The sequence below is a fragment of the Choloepus didactylus genome, chromosome 23 (genome assembly GCF_015220235.1).
Source record: "Choloepus didactylus isolate mChoDid1 chromosome 23, mChoDid1.pri, whole genome shotgun sequence".
Lineage (NCBI taxonomy): Eukaryota > Metazoa > Chordata > Mammalia > Pilosa > Megalonychidae > Choloepus > Choloepus didactylus.
The window spans coordinates 10,984,555-11,003,756 of NC_051329.1; the positions used below are offsets into that span (position 1 = coordinate 10,984,555).

Here is a 19,202-nt window from a genome sequence, read left to right on the forward strand (position 1 = left end):
GATCCCCATTTTCTATTTACAATAGTGAAACAGATTTTTCTTATAAAATAGATGCCAGTGAAAAAAGAACATTTTGAGTCACATAAAGACAAATATCCAATCAGTAATCTTTCGGTGGCATCTAGAGGCAGCGGAAGTTGTGAAGTTAGCATCCCAGGGGCTGGTGTTTGGGCCGCCCCGGCTCGGGTGAGAGGCCTGGGTTTGAAACTCAGCTCTGCCCTTTTCAAGCTTGGTGACCTTGAGCAAGCGGCTTCCCTTTCTGGGCCTCAGTTTTCTCATCTGGGAAATGGGAGCGATTGCGGTCACTTCCTCGGGGTGGTTTGCTCATTCAGGGAGAAGTGGATGCAGCAGGCAAAGGGGCGAGGTCTTGCCTGGCTTGCTGTGGGTGGTCGAGAAGGGTGAGTTCTCTGAGCTCGTGGCTACACACTGCGCTGGGCGGTGGTCTCGCCTGCCCCATGCCCCAGGCTCGCAGGTGGGGGCACCCCATCTGTACCCAGGTGCTGGAGTTTTGAGGATGAGGACCAGAAACTCGTATGTAGAGGGTCAGAGCCCACGCAGAGCCCAGCCGCCACCCTGGGCTGCAGGGAGGGGAGGGGAGCACGGCACCAGGCAGCACCCGCCTCGTGGGGTCCTCAACTGTACGGCTGGCCTGGGTCCCAAAGGGTGCATGAGATTGCATTTGTAGGGGGTGGGTCAGCTGCCCTTCCTTGGTCTGATGTGGGCCGTTTCACTTGCTGTTTACTGTTTCTAGAACCTTGTCCTGGTATCCCCTGCTAGTTCCCTCACTTCCTTCAGGCCTCGGCTCAAGTGTCACCTCCACAGAGAGGCCTTCCCTGACTACCCTGTCTCCATGAGCACCTTCCCACAGCCAGCATGCCTCCCCGCTCTCTCCCCGGCCCCTCTCCCTGCCCTTGGTTTCTGTCCCCCTCTGGGCCCTGGACTGTGCTCAGCCCCTCCTCTCGGGCTCCCCCTCAGGCCATTTGTCGCACAGCAGCTTGGGCGAGCCTTTGAAAATAGTAAAATGGACCCGTCACTTCCTGCAGTCCTGGGGGTAAATCCCACCCTCATCAGCACTGATGACCGAGGTGCTTTGGGGTCCACCCTCATCTCCCCACTGCTCCCTCAACACTCCTCTCTGGCCACCAGCACCGGCTCCTCAGAGGCCGCCAGCCCTTTGCATGATGGGATCTCTTGGCCTGGAACTCTCCCCACAGACCCTCTCTGCTCCCCAGCAGCACCCCCGGGTCCCAGCTTCTGCCTCACTTGCTCAGACAGGTCTTCTCTGACTCCTGCCACCACCACCCAGGGGCTGCATGCCCTGGGATGTGCATCGATAGAAACATTCTCCCCTTCTGCACGGAGCACATTTGGGAACGGGCAGCTCGTCCCTCCCCACTGGGATGTCAGCTGCGCATGGACAGGGCTGTGTCCGGCCCCTGCCGAGTGAGGCAGGCGGGCGTGTGGAGCATGGGTTGCTTCAGACTTGTCCCCTGGGGTGTGCCTGTGCCTTGCCAGGGGATTCGCGTCCTCAGACCCTCTGCGTCCTAGCAGCTGCTCCATGAGGGAGACGCAGCGTTTATCCCCATTTTACAGATGGGAAGACTGAGGCCCTGGGAGGCAAAGGAGGAGTCACATGTAAGTTCAGGTCCTCCGGGAAGAGGCGCCAGGGAGGCTTCAAATGTGCAAGAGGCTTTTTGGGGGAGAGACCTGGGAAGGACAAATGGCGGGGGGTGGGGCAGGAGGAGGCAGGGAGGCCCCCATCCTGAGATGTGGGCCTGACCCCGGCGAAGGGAGACAGGGGAGGCTGGGGGTTGGGGAGCAGGAGCCTGGGGCTGCAGCTCGGCTCCGAGCAGCTCTGGCCAGGCCATTGGGGAGGCCCCAAGCACAGACTTCCTGCTCAGCATCGGGCAGGACTGGCCCAGCTCCACTGTGCCCACCTGCCCAGGCAGTGGCTGGGGCAGCCTCGGGCAAGTGTGTCACTGCAGGGGCTGCAGGTGCCGCACCTGGAGGCCGTGGCTAACTCCTTGCAGCAGCTTCTCTTCTGAAGGCAGGGCCCAGCGCGCTCCGTGGACCCACAGTCATAAGAAAAACAATAAAATAACTGCAGCACTCACTCAGAAGCACGTGGCTTCTCCCCTCCAGGCCTTCATTTCCTCATCTGGGAGGTCATAACCGCATCCACCTTCCTGGGCCATCATGACCGAGAGAGAGAGAGCCTGGCACAGAGCAACTTGGTTATGGTGTAGGAGGTGCTGCCCTGAACCCATAAGGCACCAGGCCCCTTGGTACCAGTCAGAACAAGGCCCCTTCCACAGAACAGAACATGGCCGCGGCCCGAGTATTTTGGTACTAGATCTGCAGCATCTACAATGTGAATGTCATCCCTGTGAGCGCCCTTGTACTGTGTGCAGCCTGCCCAACTGTACCTGCCAGGCCCTGGTATCAGTGTCAATGTTATCACTCTGCACTTCTGCGCCTTTCTGCCTTTGCCTGGGTGGTGCCTGCCACCGAGACCACCTTCCCAATTCTACTGAAATCCCACTCCCCAAGGATCCACAGTGAGATCCTCCCTTGCTCCCAGTCCTTCCCAAAGGCTCCCGGACTGGCCCAGACACCAATAAAATCCAGGGCCTGGTATCTTTACCTTATTCTTTGGAGCTCCGGGAGCCCCAGTGGCAGCTTCCAGGGGTCTGGTGCAGGGCCCCTGCCACCGAGACCTGGGTCAGCCCGCTGAGAGCTGTCATCCGCTGCCCTGGCCCTCTCAACATGCAGCAGCTTCCAAGTCCTTAGCAGCGCCTGAGAGATGAAGCCGGGCAGTGCCGCCATCAGCACTGGGCTAAGAGTTAGTGCCCTCAGGCCTCCCTGCAAATGAGCCATCATCTTTTAGTAAGTGCTTTCTGTGTTCTCAGCACCTTGCCCACCACTCTGCAAACCTAACCTCATCAAATCCTCACAATAACCTCGACAGATAGCGTTTTCATCCCCATTTCACAAAAGAGGAAATTGAGGCTCCTCAGGGTTAAACTCAGGACCCCACACTGGTCAGTAGCAGAGGTGAGAATCGAGCCCAGTTCCCTCGGCCCTGCAGCCCTTCCCTCCTCCTGCTCAAGCCAAGCTTTCTCCTCCTGAATCTCAGAGGGGCCCCTGGCCATAAACCCACCTCTCCTTGCCTCAGTTATTGAACAGACATTTATTAGGCACCTGCTTTGTGTTGGCCTGTGTACCAGTCAGGGTTCTTCAGTGTCAAGTGGCAGAAGCCAACTCCAGCAAAATTATTAAGCAGAAAAGGAGCTTCTTACAAGGCCAAGGGTGGGGGAGAAGGGTGAGACCACTGGGCTCAGGCAGGATGGCCCCTTGTGGGTCAAACTCCCAGGGCAGTGCTCTCATTGGCCAGTCTGTGTCAGGTGACACCCCTTGGCTGGGGAGAGGCGGGGCATCTTGACTGACAGCCCCATTGGGAGCTAAATCAGACCCTTAACCCAAAGAGAAAATCAAAACTGGGTGGTAGCGGTCGCACTTCCGCTCCAGCCCACTGGGAGAAGCTGGGACCTTGGGAGAGAGGAGGAGAAGGTCCAACAGCCTGCCCTGCAGAATCCCCACTGCTTCCCAAGAGGATGGGAACTGAGGCACTGACCATCTGCGTGGGAATCTTTGGGACCGAGGCCCAGAAATTTGTGTTTGACAAGTTCTCCGTGGGACTTGGCATGCCCCCCAGTTAAGAACCTTGAGGACCTCTGGGTACCTTGCCAGTTGAGACCAGCCTGCCTGGAATCCATCCCAGTTCTGCCTCCACCTCACCTTGGGCATCACCTCCTGCCACCCTTTCCCCATATCAAGTGGGAATGTAATAGCACCTCCCACGTGGTGTGGTGATGGAGTGAATTTTAACCCGTGCAGAATGCTCAGAAGAAAGCCTGGCACGTAGTAGGCGCTCAGTGTTGGCTGTTAGGATTCCATCGCCACTTGACTTGGGCCAGAGCACCTGAACCCCCTCCCCACCTCCTGTTTCAAATTGGGGAAACTGGAGGCAGCAAAGTGTGGGAGGAAGAGGTACAAGGAACTGACTCAGCCCTGCCACCAGTTTGCAGTAGACTTCAAGGAAGTCACTGGGTCCCCCTTTCCCCACCTGTGCCCTGGGACTGGGAGACAGGCCCTTCCCACCGCAACTTCCTCAGCGGGAATCTTTGGGTCCCAGAATGGAGTTCAACGCAGGATTATTGGATTCTGGATCTCTCAGGACTGACCACAACGTGTGGGGCCAAGCACTGTGCAAATCTCCACAAGCGTTCCCCCCCACCAGTCCTCACCGCCACCCTGCACGTGTGGCCCCATTTTACAGATGGAAAGTAGAGGTTCTGAGAGGTTGACTAACTTTCTAGAGGTCACACAGCTAATTGGAGTCAGAACTGATAACCAGCCACACGTCTGAGCTATGCAGCAGCCCCTAGATCATACTAACTCTTTCAGTATCATTCTTAATCTTCCCAGTAGCAAGTCCTGGGAGAGGGGAACTGTTAGATTTTTCCCAATTTTTCCCAATTTTTATAAATTTGGGGGGAACTGAGGTTGAAGTTCTCTTAGGATTTAGACTCAGAACTGGGCTTCAGAGCCTGTGAGCCTAACCACCGTGTTCTACCCTGTACTGGCAAACAAAGTGGAAACCACTGAACCTGGATCAAGTGTTCATCTAACCCACTCCCTCCAGCCCCCTGGGGAACCCCTAAGACCAGCTTCCCGAGGATGGAGTGCACAGGGCACCAAGGCATGACCCTCAGGGTCTCCAAGCTAAATGAAACATCGATACCTGACCCCCCAGACTGGGCGAATGCTATCCTTTATCACCTGTCTGTGATCCTTTGGCTTGATCTCTTCCGCCTCCTTGGAACCAGAGCGAGCCCTTCACAGCCCGCTCAGAGCTAAACCCTTCCGTGTTTATCTAACTTCCCTGACCCCGGTGAGCTCCCACCACCTTTTTTTCTTCCTTTCTAGAAAACCAGGACACAATAGGAAGCGTTTCCTTGAACTTATTAAAAAATCCAGACTTGTAAATTAATTTGTTCGTGTTGTACAAAGGCAGTGCAGATGGACTCATTAGCATGCACACAACAAATAATTATAGATGAATTTTTAGCCGGCCTGCCTAATGCGCTTGCTGGGTAAATTATGTCAATGTATAATTACACCAGCCCGGGGAGACATAATGGCACACCCCGCTGAGCAGGCCCTGCCTAATGACGGGGCGTGGGGGGGCTGCTGACAGAGGAAAGACGCCGCGGCGTTCGGACACACCTGCCTACCTCGGCACAAGCTCCCATTGTCCGAGCCTCCCGCCACCTAAATAAACAGGTGGAAGAAGAGGAATGAAACAGAGAGGATCTTTGCTCCGGCTGGACCTGCAGGCCCCATGGAAGGGCTCTGCCCTCTTTCTTCCGTCAGCAAATATTTATCAGATTGAACCGTGTGTCGAGCTCCGTGCTGGGCACAAGGGGTCCAGTTGGGGGGCAAACACAGACACAGTCCCGGCCCTCCCTGTGCAGTTTGCATTTCTGTGGGGTATTAATTAGGTAGACTTGAGGATAAATGTCCAATATCACTGCCGTGGATGCTGTGGAGGAAAAGTGGAGGCGGTGGGGAGAGCTTCTCTGAGAGGGCTGACTCATCAAGGGAGGCTTCCTGGATGAGGTGGCATTTGAGTTGCAATGTGGAAGACAAGGAGGCATTAACTAGCTGAAAGTGGTAGGGGAGGGAGGCATGTTCCAGGCAGAGGCTCCTGCCTGTACAAAGGCTCTGAGGTGGGAAGGTGTGTGGGGAAACCGAGGGCAGAAGGCTCTTGTGACTGCAGCTCAGAAAGGCAGGGATGCTGAGGGCTCCGGTTTGTTCCAGTTTACCAGGGGTGTGCTAGAGACTTTACGTGGATCCTCGTCACAGCCCCATTAGGTCAGTACTTTTAGGTGAGGCACAGAGAGGCAGCGTCACCTGCCAAGGTCACACAGCCATCCCCAAGAGGCACGTATGCAGAGAGCAGTGCCAAGCAGAGGCTGGCAGGAGTCTCCTGGGGGGTACTAGGAAGAGAGGAGGCGGCCCCAGTGTGTTGGAAAGAGCTGTGAACCAGACCACAGGCCCCTTGGTCTGGGACGAGGAGACTAGGGGAGCCCTGGCTTTCCTGGACTGCCTTGAAAACCTCCTGGAGCTGCTCCGGGTGTAACATCCACGCCACTGGGACAGGAAGCCTCTGTGGTGTGAGAGAAAGAGACCCAGATTCAAGTCTCAGCTCCAGCCTTCAGCAAGGCACCTGGCACCTCGGGCCTCAGTTTCCCTATCTGTGAAAATGAGTAACCCACGTTGACCTCCAGGGCGTGCTGTGAGGGTCGTGGGCACCTGTTCTTGTGGATGGGACTTTGTCCCCTGGAAAACACCTCAGCAGCCTCTGGAACTACCCAGATGCTATTATTCATTCCCTGCTCTGCCAGTTTGGATCTATTCCGTCCCCCACAAAAGCCGTGTTCTTTAATGCCATCTTGTGGGGGCAGCCTTAATAGTCTTTTGATTAGGTTGTTTCCATGGAGATGTGACCCACCCAACTGTGAGTGAGACCTTTAGTTAGATCATTTCCATGGAGGTGGGGCCCTGCCCATTCAGGGTGGGTCTTGGTTAGCTCACTGGAGTCCTTTAAGAGCTCACGGAGAGAAGGGGCACAGAGAAGCTGAGAGAGACATTGGAGAGAAGCTAAGATATGTAATGCAGAGTTTGCCCCGGGAGAAGCTAAGAGCCAACACAGACCAAGACACTTGGAGACAATGGAAGATGCACACAGAAGGACATTTGGAGATGCTAAGTGCAGAGATGAAGCCCAGAGTTTGTCCTGGAGAAGCTAAGACACTTGAAGAAAAACGCCCTAGGAGAACCAACACGGATGCTCAGAGGCTGAGAGAGAGAAGCTAAGAGAGACAGAAGCCCAGAGACATTTTGGAGAAAGCCAGGGGTGTTCTGCACGCCATCAGCATTTCTTCAGTGAAGGTATCCTGTTGTTGCCTTAGTTTGGACACTTTTATGGCCTTCGAACTATAAAATTGTAACCTAATAAATCCCCTTTATAAAAGCCAATCCATTTCTGGTATTTTGCATAACAGCAGCTCTAGCAAACTGGAACACCTGCCCAGGATGGGGAGTCAGGAAGGCTTCCTGGAAGAAGTGATGCCAGGCTCTAGATCCAAAGAAGGAGGTGGGAGGGGGAACAGAATTCCAGGCAGAAGGGCCTGCACATTTCTTACCTTACAGCGACTGGGGAATCAGGAGGCATCTTACATCCACGTATGCATTTCACCCCCAGAAAAGCCAGTATGGACTCGATAATCCAGGTCACAGTGACGGTGTGTTATCATAGGTCCACTGGGAGGCAGGTGCCAAGATGGGATTATACCTGCCAGGAGGTTATTGGGAAACGAGAGGTGAGGAGGGAGCTGGGAGAGCCACGAGACGCACTGCAAGTGTGACCCCAGGGGCAGGAGGAGCTCAGGAAGGGGGCAGAGCAGAAGCGTCTTGCACTACCAGTTAGTCTAAGGAAAGCTGGGCACAACCGTGGGGGGTCCTTGAGCCAAAGTCAGCCCTTGGAGCCATCCTATGCACAAAGGCCTACCTTGTAACAGCACCACAAACTGAGTGCTGAAAACAGTGGAAATTTATTTTCCCACCGTTCCGGAAGCCGGAAGTCTGAAATCCAGGTATTGGGCAGGTCCAAGCCCCCTCTGAAGCCTGTAGGGGGGACCCCTTACCCCTTCCTGGCCTCTTCCAGTTTCTGTTGGTGGCTGGCAGTCCCCGGCGTCCCTTGGCTCACAGTCGCATGGCTCCGTCGTCACCCGTCTTCTCTCTGTGTACTGTCTATCTCTTCCCCTCTTCTAAGGACACCAGCCATGTTGGATTAATGCCTCCCCACCCTCATGTATGACCTCATCTTAATTAATTTCATCCTCAATGACCCAATTGCCAAAGAAGGTCATTTTCTGAGGGGCTGGGAGTTAGGACTTCAACGTATCCTTTCGGGGGACCCAAGTCACCCCATAACCAACAGTCCCTGTGTGGGAAGCCTGGGTCCTTGCTCGATTGTGCTCCCCGTGGTTGGAGATCGGAAAGCACAATTGTCGTGGCTGCCACCCCGATGGTGTCTGGTGTCCTAGGAGCAAGAAAAGGACGAACTTGTGACAGTCATCATCACTCCCCATCACCCATGGGGAAAGCGCACTCTCCCCTGAGCGGGTGCCTGGAAAGTGCTGCTCCCGCAGAAAGCGGAAGTCCCTGTTGCCCCCCACCCCCCAAGCCATCACAGCATCTCCCAGGTAGGAGACCCCATGGGGGATCCTGCTAGGCCCCACAGCCTCAGCCTGGGCGTCCCCTACCCCAGAGGGCCCTCACCATCCCTGTCCTCCTCCTCACCCCGCTCTCCCCGCAGACCCCGTGCCTGTGTTTGAGGCAGCCCGCACCCTAGACGACAGACTGCAGCCCCCCAGCTTCGACCCCAGCGGGCAGCCCCGGCGAGACCTCCACGCCTCGTGGAAGAGACACCCCGAGCTTCTTTGCCCCAAAGGTACTGACAAGGCCTTCGCAGTCGGGTGGGACGTCTGTGACAAACGGGTAGGCTGTGGGGTGAGTGGGGCAGGGGTTGTCAGCTGTATCCTTTTAGATGTGGGATGGATGAAGGTAACACTACTGCCCAAACACATAAACCCCCAAACTCAGGGGCTTAAATATATTTGAAGGGAGGAAGGGTTTGAAGGGGACGTTCCACACAGTTGCCCAGGGACCCAGATCACAGACATCCTGCCATCTGCGACAGATGATGTCTGTATATACTTTAAAATGGTGAATTTTATGTTGCATGTATTTTACCAACAAAAAAATCCAACAGGCCCAGAGGAACAAATGGGTCTGAGAGAGCAGGGGAGGCTCTGGGGAGCTGGCAGAGGTGGCACGGAGGGAGCATGACGTGCTCGCTGGCGCACTCGCAGCTCGGTGCCCGGTGGCTCCCCAGGTGTCGCTGGACCCCCAATGCCCGAGTTTGGGAAATTGATTCTTCTCCCAGCCATTGATCCGTGTTTGCGAGAGTGGCTTCAGCTGTTGCCTCTCTCAGCAATGGACTTGTTTTCCCTCTTTTCCTCCCTCCAGAGCTGAGAGAGGGGCTGTCTCCAGCAGGGCCCACGCTGACCGAGGGGGGCCGCCTCCCAGGCATTCCCGGCAAATCCCTCCTGACAGACACCTTGCTGCAGAGAAATGAGGTGGAGAAACAAAAGTGAGTAAGGGGTAGGGGGCCAGTCGGGGCTCTTGGAGTCTGAAGGGTGGGAGGGGGACTGGGAAAGTCGCCCTGCCAGGAAGCCACCCCCGGGGGAGTCCCAGTGCTGGCTGGAGACAGAGACGCAGCACGGGGAGGGCTTTGGTCGCCAGCAGGCCTGGGTTCCAGCCGCCTCAGCAGCTGACTCGCCGGGTACTGGCCCTGGGCAGGTCACCGCACCCCTCTGAGCCCTAGTTTCCCCATTTGGAAAACAGGGCTGTGGTGGTCTCAACTCCTTGTCTGCCGTGAGGACAAAGTGAGCTGAGGCCTGTAAGGGCTTAACTCAGCTCTTGCATACAGCAGGTGCTCAATAAGTGGTGGTTCTTACAATTCATGCAGTGGCAGGAAATTCTGGGGAGTTTTAACTATTTGGGAAAGTTCTAGGCCTAGGACAGTTTTATGCTGGTCATGACATTTATTCTTCCATCCATTCACTTATTCCTTCCTTCATTCATTCATTCAACACATTGATGGAGCACCTGCTGTATTCCAAGCCCAGTTCTACGTGTTGGGAACATAGCAATGACCAAAATGGACAAAAATCCCTGCCCTCCTCGCTGTCACTCTCTAGCAAGGGAGATGCAAATAAATCAGATAAATAAAATATGTGATGTGTTAGACGACAATAAAGCAGGGGAGGGGAGGATGAGGTAGGGGGTGCCTGTGGCTTTAAATAGGGCATCGAGAGAGGCCTCGCTGAGAAGGTGACAGTGGCCTGGAGGAGGTGAGAGTGAGCAGAGAGGTCAACCAGTGCCAAAGCCCTGGGGCAGGACACGCCTGGTGTGTTTGAGCAGCAAGGAGGCGAGGGTGCCTGGGGCGGGGGGAGCAGCGGGGAGGGGATAGGACGTGAGCTCAGAGGTAAAGGGGGGTTTTGGAGAGTCACTCAACCAGATGGTGGGAGGCCTGGGCTTTGCATAAATCCTCCCCCGGTCCGGCAAGGGCCCCTCTTTCTCTGTTGAGAAGCTTGAACTAGGCCCAGGGAGCTGGCTGAGCCTCCCAACTCATGCCACAGAAAAGGGGAAAAGTGCCTCCCCCGGGACAGTACTTGTGACTACTGGGTGCCAGGTACCAGGTGCAAGCCTCTCGGCCCCCACCGAGGCAGAGCCTACCAGGAACCCTGTTTTACAGAGAAGGAAACTGAGGCCCAGGAAATGCAGGTGGAAACAGAACTGGGGCACCTGGTGAGAGAGATCAGGGGGCAGCTGTGGAAAACGCACACGGAACCCCGAAATGACCCGGCCGTGCCATGACTCTTGTGCAGCTGTTCATAGTGGCATTACTCACAACAGCCAAGATGTAGAAAGAACCGAAGTGTCGTCAGCTGGTGAAGGGATAAACAAAATGTGGCGTGGCCCTACGGGGAGTGACATTCGGCCCTAAAAAGGAGCGAGCTGCTGGTCCCTGCAACAAGGCAGAGGAGCTTCGAAAATAAGGTGCTGCGTGAAAGAAGTCAAGCCCAAAAGGCCACACCTTGGACAATTCCATTTATATGAAATGTACAGAATGGGCAAATCCTCAGAGACGGAAAGTAGAGTAGTAGGGATGTGGCGTGACTGCTAAGGGCTACAGAGTTTCCTTTTGGGGCTGATGAAAATGTTTTGGAACTAGACAGGTAGTGGCTGCACAACATTTGTACTAAATGCCACTGAACTGTTCACTTTTAGTGGTTAATATTATATTATGTGAGTTTCACCTCAATGGAAAAAAAAAAAAACACCACCAGGGCAGCCAGAGGTCTGAATGTGGTTTAAGGACTGGTTAGAGTCAAGTGCAAATTACAGGGAGTGCGCAAGGGGATAGGCACGTGGAATGGGGTCCAGCTCGGAGGCCCAGGGAGGATGCCCGTGCAGCTGTCATGAGCAGGCCCGTCTCTCTGCAGGGGCCTTCAAGAAGTTCAAGTCACTTTGGCGGCCAGACTGGGGGAGGCAGAGGAGAAGATCAAGGTCCTCCATTCAGGTATTTATCTGCAAGGTGTCCCCTGCCCTCGCTCGGCATCCCTCCCCGTCAGACCGGGAGACCCAGGGGGAGGAGCAGAAGAGGGGACAGTGAAGCTGTGAACACGGGCACATGGGCTGGGTTTGCCAGGCTCGTGTGCTCTAGAACCAGGACGGCAAGAAGGGAGTTTGGGAAGGGAGAGAGAAGGCCTGCCCCCAGCCCCCGGCCGCCACGTTGCTGTGAAGCAAGGTTCCAGGTAGAATTAGGTCATGGGTGGCAAATGCACTGCCCTCGGGGACTGCATGCATACCCAGAGCAAGCCAGAGTGGCCGGCTTAGGGGAGGCAGTGGGGAATGGTGGGGTCTGCGGCAAACTAGGGAGCCCAGGCCCCGCTTCTGCTCATAGGGCCGGTGCGGCCAATCCCTTCAGTTTTCCTAGAGAAATCGTAAGCCTGGGGTTTCGTGAGAACTCTCACATTTGCTGTAATGTAAATGTGTCTGCTGACAGCTTTGTGTGGGCCACCTCAGCTTGGGGTGGGTTGAGCTGGAGTGACCTGAGGGTCTTGGGGCTGGCGGGGGAGTGTGTCATAGCCCCAGACCTGGGACAGACAGCCCCCCTCCCCCGACTCTGCCTGGGCCCCCTGAGCTTCACAGACTCATGGAGTCGTCTCACCTGCTCTCCCCACCCAGCCGCTCCACACCCTCCCAACAGCTTGAAGCCCCTCCAGAGGCGGGAAACTCACTACCTGTTGCCAGTTCTAACTGGAAGACAGTTCTTCCCTCGCTGCCCCGAGCCTCATTCTGCCTTCGGGGCCCTATGAAATGAGTGGGGTCCAACTCCCTGGTGGGGCCAGCCCCCTCCACCCTCAGGTGGGGGCCTCACCCTGGCCCTTTTCTCTTCCCCAGCCTTGAAGGCCACACAGACGGAGCTGCTGGAGCTGCGGAGGAAATACGACGAGGAGGCCGCGTCCAAGTAAGTGAGCAGCCTGCCGAGGTTGCCTCCTCCATCCTCCCTCTGTCCCTCTGTCCGCCCCTCTGTCTCTCCAGGTCCTGCCTCTTCCCTCTGAACCCCAGGACCTGCCCCCTCCCTGACCTTTCTAGAACTGCTTCCTCCCTCTGAACCTCTTAGCATTGCCCCCTCCCTCTGACACCCCCAGCTCTGTCTTGTCTTTCGGACCCTCTCCTCCCTCTGGCACTTTCCCGAGGCACCCATTTCTTTCAGCCCCCCTGGCTCCCACCCCATGCATACATGCACAGGTGCTCACAGGCACCGCAACTGTGACCGATGCTCCTGGGACTGGGGCAGATCAGGGGCTGCTGGGTGGGCCCTGGGTGGGCCCTTCCCTCTCCCTTCCTCCCTTTCCCCTCTTCCTTCCCCCATTTCCCCTCTCTCTTCCCCTTGCCTCCTGGGGTCCCCCACTCCCCAGCTCCACAGTCCAACCCTCCAGTGTCAAGTGGCAGTAACCTAAATTAGCATGGACTCATGTGCCTTCGAGCTTAAAGCCCCCAGTCGTTCCAGAAACATGGAGCTGAGCACCTCCTGTATGCCCAGCACTGCGCTGAGCCCCTGGAGGAAAAAACACGTGAAGCTGCTCTCAGCTGAGGACAGGAGACAGACCGTACAAATTCATTCATTCACAGACACTATTGAGCACCTCCTGTCTACCTGGCACTGTCCTTGGCACGTGGCAAATGCTCTGAAGGGAAGGACAAGGAGCAGCAAGAGAGAATAATGGGGCGAGGTTGAGGGGAGGCTCCTGTTAGCCAGGGAGGTCAGGGAGGGCCTCCCGGAGGAGGTGACTTTTACGCCAAGACCCACAAGATGAGAAGACGACGGCCACGGGAAATATGCCCAGAAGGGTTCTGCTGGCAGTGGGAACAGTCTGTGCAAAGCAAGGCCCTGAACAAGCAGGAAGCATGTGTGGGCCTCCCATGTCCCCCAGCCCACACTAGACACTGGGGAGATCCAGGAGGACAAGGCACCCTGGCCCCAGGTTCTGGTGATCTGGGGGGAGGAGGCGGCAGAATGAAGACCACCTGGGGTAGCTGCAGGTGGCCTCCTGGGGGGGGCTCCTTGGGGATGGGTCTTGAAGCGCACCGTTCGTCTGAGGAAGGGCGTTCCAGGGGAAGTCACCCCAGGGGCGCTGGCCGGGGGGCCAGGCTGCCTGGAGGGAGCACCGGTGCTGAGGCCGCCTCCCGTTCCCTCTCAGCCTGGGTTCTTTGTGCCGCAGCCTTGTGTCTCTGCAGTAGGAGGGGCAGGACCTCGGGCTCAGGGGCCAGGGGTGGCAGGGTGGGCAGTGGCTCAGGAACCCTTCCTCAGGGCCTCGTCTTTCTGTCTCAGGGCAGATGAAATCGGCCTGGTCATGACCAACCTGGAGAAAGCTAATCAGGTGAGGAGACACCCGCCGGCCCCTGCCTGGGGGAAGGGGAGCTCATTCTAGGGCAGTGGTCTTAGGCTGGGTGGGGAGGGAGGAGTGGGCTCAGTCAAGATTTTGTGAGCCAGGAGTTGTGCAGGTGCTGAGCACTGAGTGCTGGGTGCTGAGTGCTGAGTACTGAGCGCTGAGTGCTGGGGCCCGAGGATGTCCGAGACCCAGTCCCTGCTCCCACTCAGCTCCCTGGTGGGGTGGGGGACGCTCACGGGCTATTTGGAAACAGAGTAACCCAGGACAGGGAAGGGCACCTGACCCAGACTGGGGTGTCAGGGAAGGCAGCTCGAGGGAGGGAGGGGGCATGAAGCAGAGGCCTGAGGACCACGTGGGAGAATGTAGAATGCCGGACCCCAGGCCAAGGCCAGCAGGGCCCTGAGAACCACAGCTTCCCTGTCCCTGTGGGGTTACTGCCCAGGAGTGTCTGCGGGTGTCACCTGAGGAGGAGGAGGAAGCAGGCAGTGACCCCCGTCCACAAGTCTCCAGCCCCGGAGAGAGCCAGGACGGTGTCTCCCAACCAGACCAAGTGAAATAACCCCATGGTCCACAGAGAGAGGGGGATGCTGCTCTCCCGCCCTCCCCACCTGGGATCACCTCCAGCCCCTCACCCCAGCTGAGCACTGGGTGGATCCCCAGCCTGCCCTGGGGCCCTGTCTTCTAGTCCCAGACACGGGCCCTGGCAAGTCCTTTAGTCTCTCCGAGCCTCAGTCTTCACATCTGGAGATGGGGTTCCTGTGTCCTGCCCTTCCTCCACCTTTGGATGTGTTGGCGCCTGGAAGGCACGGTTGGACGGGACTCTTGCATGCTCCCCACATCCCTCCCTGCTCCCTACATTTCCAGCAGCCAGGGGTACAGCCCGGGGGCAAGCAGGGCCTCGAGCCTGTGTGGCTGGGCCCAGAGAGAAGACACCCCTGTGCCCCCAGGTCTGCAGGGTCAGCGGTGTCGCGGGGTAAGTGGTCATTTTCCAGAAGCCCAGATTGCAGAAGGGCAAACGCTTGCTCCTGCTGGGGAGACGCGGATAAGGGGTGGGGTGCCTAGGCCCTGTCCCCACAGGACCCCTCCCAGAGGAGGCAGCTTCAATCTGGCCAGCCCCCCCTCTCCCCAAGGGCAGGAGCTGCACCTGGACCCTATGGCCTTGCTCCCCAGTACCCTCAAAGACCACCGGGGCTTCTGGGGACTTGGCTCCTGACTGCTTTCCAGAATGATTGTTAGTGAGCCCCATTTTTAATAGCACACACAGCATTTTTAGTTTGATTTTTCGAATAGGTAATCTGTGTACATGGTTCAGAATTGCAGAAGGTACAAGGAGTACACAGTGCAGGGGAAAGTCCATCTCCCTTCCTCCTGCCTATCCCTGAGCAGCAGCCTCTTCCTCTTCTTTTGCATCTCCAGTCTGACCATTCACAAGCCCTGGAAGTGTCTATTTTAACCCTTTTTCTAAACAAAACCATAGTATGCTGTACACACAGTTCTGAGCCTTGCTTTTTCCAAGCTCATTCCATGCCCATATATAAAGCAGCTCCTCTTCCTTACAACCACAAGGTGCCTGCTGCAGGCATGCACCATTGTCAGCAAACCTTCCAGAGGGTCAGAGAGTCCATATAACTCTTACAAGCCATCCCAGCTGTCACAGCTGCTCAACTTTGCCATTGCAGCAGAAATCATGGACAGTATGCCAGTGGATGAACATGGCCGTGTTCCGATAAAACTTTATTTATAAAAACAGGCATCGGGGCGGATCTGGCCCCTGGGTTGTCACGTGCCAACTCCTGGCCTAACCAGCCTCCTAGTGATGGACATTTGTGGCTTTTCCAGTCTTTTACTACCACAATCATTGGTACAATGAATAATCTTGTATAGATATTTCACACATGCACAAGCCAACATGTGGGGGAAATTTCTAGAAGTAGAATTGCTTACAGTTTGGCAGATGTGGTCAAACATTGGCCCTCCATGGAGTTGTGTGAATTTACACTCCCTCCACAAGATGTGAGGGCACCTGCTTCTCCCCAGCCTCACCAGCGCCGTGTGCTGGCGGGCTTTTGGGTCTTTGCTAGCCACATGGGTTTAAGAAAGAGAGCTCTTGGCATTTGAATAGGAAGCATTTTTAATAATGTTTATTTTTTGAGTAAAAGTAAAACCTCATTATAGAAAAGTATGAAGAAGAAAATGTCACTGTGTTAGGTTTTTAATATCTGTATTACTATCGTCCTGAATGCAAACGTGAAGATTCTGGAGCAGAACAGATTCCTATGATTATTTACAGAATATTAACCATGCCCATTCCCCTTTGCCCCAAGGCTTACCCCTGGGGTGACATAGTGAGAACCAGATGTCATCCTTCATGCACCGGAGCTTGCACTGGAGGCGAGGAACCCGAAAATACGAACCTGGATGGTTCTATAGGAGAGGGCCTGCTGGCCCCTTTCCGCTTCTGCGGGAGAGAAGTCCTCTCCAAATGTCTTGAGCAGAAGCAACCTGGGGTCACCCTTTGACTGTGAGTTAATCTCCTCAGGGGGAAATGTACTGGGGGTCTTTAGCTTTAATCTCCCGGGGTCGTCTCCATGGTCCCATTCTCATCTCCCTGTGAGCTGTAAACACACCTCCGGGAGGTAACTCGGCAATTCTCACTAGCTGAACGGTCATAAGTTGACCCCGAAGGCTTGGCTTTTCGCCCAGGTCCCAAGTTTCAGAAAAATGCTCAGAAAGCCCAAACTGTGCAGAAACTTAAAAATATTTTCTCTGCAGCCCCATACACTCCAGATTCTTCCCAAAACAATACTGACTTGAACCGTTCCTGGAGCCAGCAAGATACCAGTAAACAAACAGTGGGCATGGTCGTGCATCTCTGTATACATGGAGTGGGCAGGTGTCCTGATTGCCAAGTCAGTAACTCTGAGCCGCTTCACCAGCGGAGGGTAAAAATGCAGCCACAGCTCAAGCTCCCATATACCCTGATAATGTGCATGAAGTTAGCCAGCATCATTTGGGCACGATGCTAATGAAGTTAACCAAATATTGACATGTTCATATATGTCCAGCCCTGAGCTAAGCTATCTAATTAGTTACCTTTACCAAATCACTTGATATGCAAAATGATCCTATGAGTTGGTTGCATTTATAGTGCCCATTTTACAGATGGGGAAACTGAGGCTTGGGAGCATGAGGTCTCTCGCCCCACCAAGGTCATACAACGTGCAAGTGGCAGGTTTGAGCCCAGACTTCTTGCAGAAGCCATGAGGCTGTATTGTGAACATTTGGATACTCCGCTCCAGGCTTTGTTCTTCGAAATTTTGGAGAGTTGAGATGGACTGTAGACCCATCTCACCAAAGGGAAACTGAGACCCAGGGACGGAGAGTTACTTGCCCAGGATCCTGCAAAAGCTTGTGGCTGGGGCACCTTCTCTGCAGACACTTGCACCCCCAGGACTTGTTCTGGGCCAAGCCACTCCTGGAAAAATGTGAACGCTCTCCCGTTGCACCAAGATGGTGTGTCCTTTCCTGTCCTAGAGGAGTGGCAATGTCCTGGTTCCTCTTGGGGTCCCAGATACGCCAGGGGAGCGTTTCACCCTGTCCTCCCAGCTCCAGGATATGCCTGGGGGCCGCCCAGAGCTCCGTGACTCATCATATCCTCCAGGGCTGGGTCCAGGATCAAGAGAGGACCACCCTGGGTCCTCGCAGACATGAGACGGTGGAGGCCCCAGGCGGCCCCGGTGAGGCCTCGTCACCTCTCAGCCACCCTCACCCCATTCTCCTCCCTAGCGAGCCGAGGCCGCCCAGCGGGAGGTAGAAAGTCTCCGGGAACAGCTCGCCTCTGTCAACAGCTCCATCCGCCTGGCCTGCTGCTCCCCCCAGGGACCCAGTGGGGTAAGACTGGGGGGTCAGGGCGGGGACGAGGGGGCCGGGGGAAAGGCTGGGAAGGCCTGTGTGCATGACTGTGCAACGTGGGAGCCGCTTGTGCCGGCTGGTTGTGTACGTCTGTGTGAGATGGTGAACGTGGATGTGTGTGGGTCTCGGTGGGTTTACAGCGGGCCTGGCATCTCAGTTACCAGGTTCGGTGTGTTACATGTAATCACGCCGTCTTGCTTCACCAGCTGAGGGTAAAAAAAAAATACTGCCCAGGCTCTTTTAATTTTTCAAACTCGGGCTCCCAGGTACCCTGACTAGCTAGAATTCTAGAGTCTTTCCTTTGGAGGCTTCCCTCACCCCCAAATGTCCAAGAATGCCAGGAACTTAGGTCAAAGGGCATCGTTCCTATTGCCAGATGCTTGGCAGAGAGAAGGGGGGAGTTTGAGCCGTGCAGCAGCGGTGCAGTTTTGCTGGCCGCCACTAGGTGTCGTTGTTGTCCTCTGGGCTCACAGGGCAGTGGGGCCCTTAGCCAGTTAGACGTGAGGTTTTACTCATACTCAGCCACTGGTCCCAAAACGTCCACGGTGGCTGGTTCCATAGGAGATTTCCACCCAGCCACAAGCTATGAAGAACCTGTCTTCAGTCATCAGTCCTGAGGTTCAGGGGTTAAGCCTGGTTAATCAGTTCATTTTTCTCCCCCCCCACCCCCACCCCGTGATTAGTGATTCCACCTTCTCTCCAGATCTCTGCAACCTGAGGGATTAGAGTTATGATTCCTTGCACATAACAGGTCAGCTCCAGGGTGATTTGCGTTCTCCAGACTTGAGCCTGAAATGGCCTGCAGGGTTGTTCTTCAGCCGACACCACGACACCCAGGCCCCTGTGTCTGTGTCCCGTCTGTTTGGACATCAGTGTGTCTCTGTGCCAGTGACCTTGATGCAGGTGACTGTCCTTAAATGTGCCTTGGTTTCCTCATCTGCACAAGTAAGACACACCCTATATGGACACTCAGAGGATCACATGGAAAGTTCCTCATAGTAAATGCCCAGTAAATATTTGCTATTATTATTATTGTTATTGTGGGTTTTTTGGTGTGTCTGGAGGTATTTTTGCTCACATGGGCAGGTGGCCTCTGAGCACCCACAGGTCTGTGTGTGCCACGGTGATGTGTGAGCTTGACTGTGTCTCCTTAGTGCCTGTGTATTTGTGTGTGGGCGTGTGTGTGTCAGCACAGCTGGCATCCGTGTCCCGGGAGATAGTGTGTGTGACCCTTTGTCTGGGTGTCACACACAACAGAGAAGCAAGGTGGGGGAGAGAGCAAAAGGGCTTCTGAGGTGTCTCGGAAAGGAATCTGCCGGTGGTTCTTAATTAACCCCCGTGGAACCCAGCGAATGTCTGTGCTAATCAGCCACGGGAACGTGGCTGGTTTGAGGGGGAGGAACTTTTCTGAGCACAGCCGTGGTGCTCGATGCTAATTAATTTAGTGTACTAATGGCATCCGCTTCCTGTTTTAATTGGCATTTTTCTCCATGGAGGAATAGCCAGGGTTGGTGGTGCTGGATTTTCCCCTGATGTCTCTTGGATTCGGGTGCCCTCAAACAGCAACTTCTCTCACATCATCCAGGACAAAGGAGCCTAAAACTTTGCAGAAGCCCTGGGGCTTGGTGCTGA

The 19,202-nt window shown here is 55.4% G+C and overlaps 1 protein-coding gene across 3 annotated transcripts in view; it reads left to right on the top strand.

Moving 5' to 3' along the window:
- The window catches only part of CUX2 (cut like homeobox 2), a 219,403-nt gene that overhangs the window by 172,562 nt on the left and 27,639 nt on the right, over positions 1-19,202 (top strand). For all 3 annotated transcript variants that reach the window (XM_037817332.1, XM_037817333.1, XM_037817334.1), the window contains exons 5-10: positions 8,447-8,581; positions 9,160-9,283; positions 11,202-11,278; positions 12,163-12,229; positions 13,598-13,646; positions 17,445-17,549. In XM_037817332.1, coding sequence (XP_037673260.1) covers positions 8,447-8,581; positions 9,160-9,283; positions 11,202-11,278; positions 12,163-12,229; positions 13,598-13,646; positions 17,445-17,549 — 557 coding nt within the window. The remainder of the gene's footprint in view (positions 1-8,446; positions 8,582-9,159; positions 9,284-11,201; positions 11,279-12,162; positions 12,230-13,597; positions 13,647-17,444; positions 17,550-19,202) is intronic.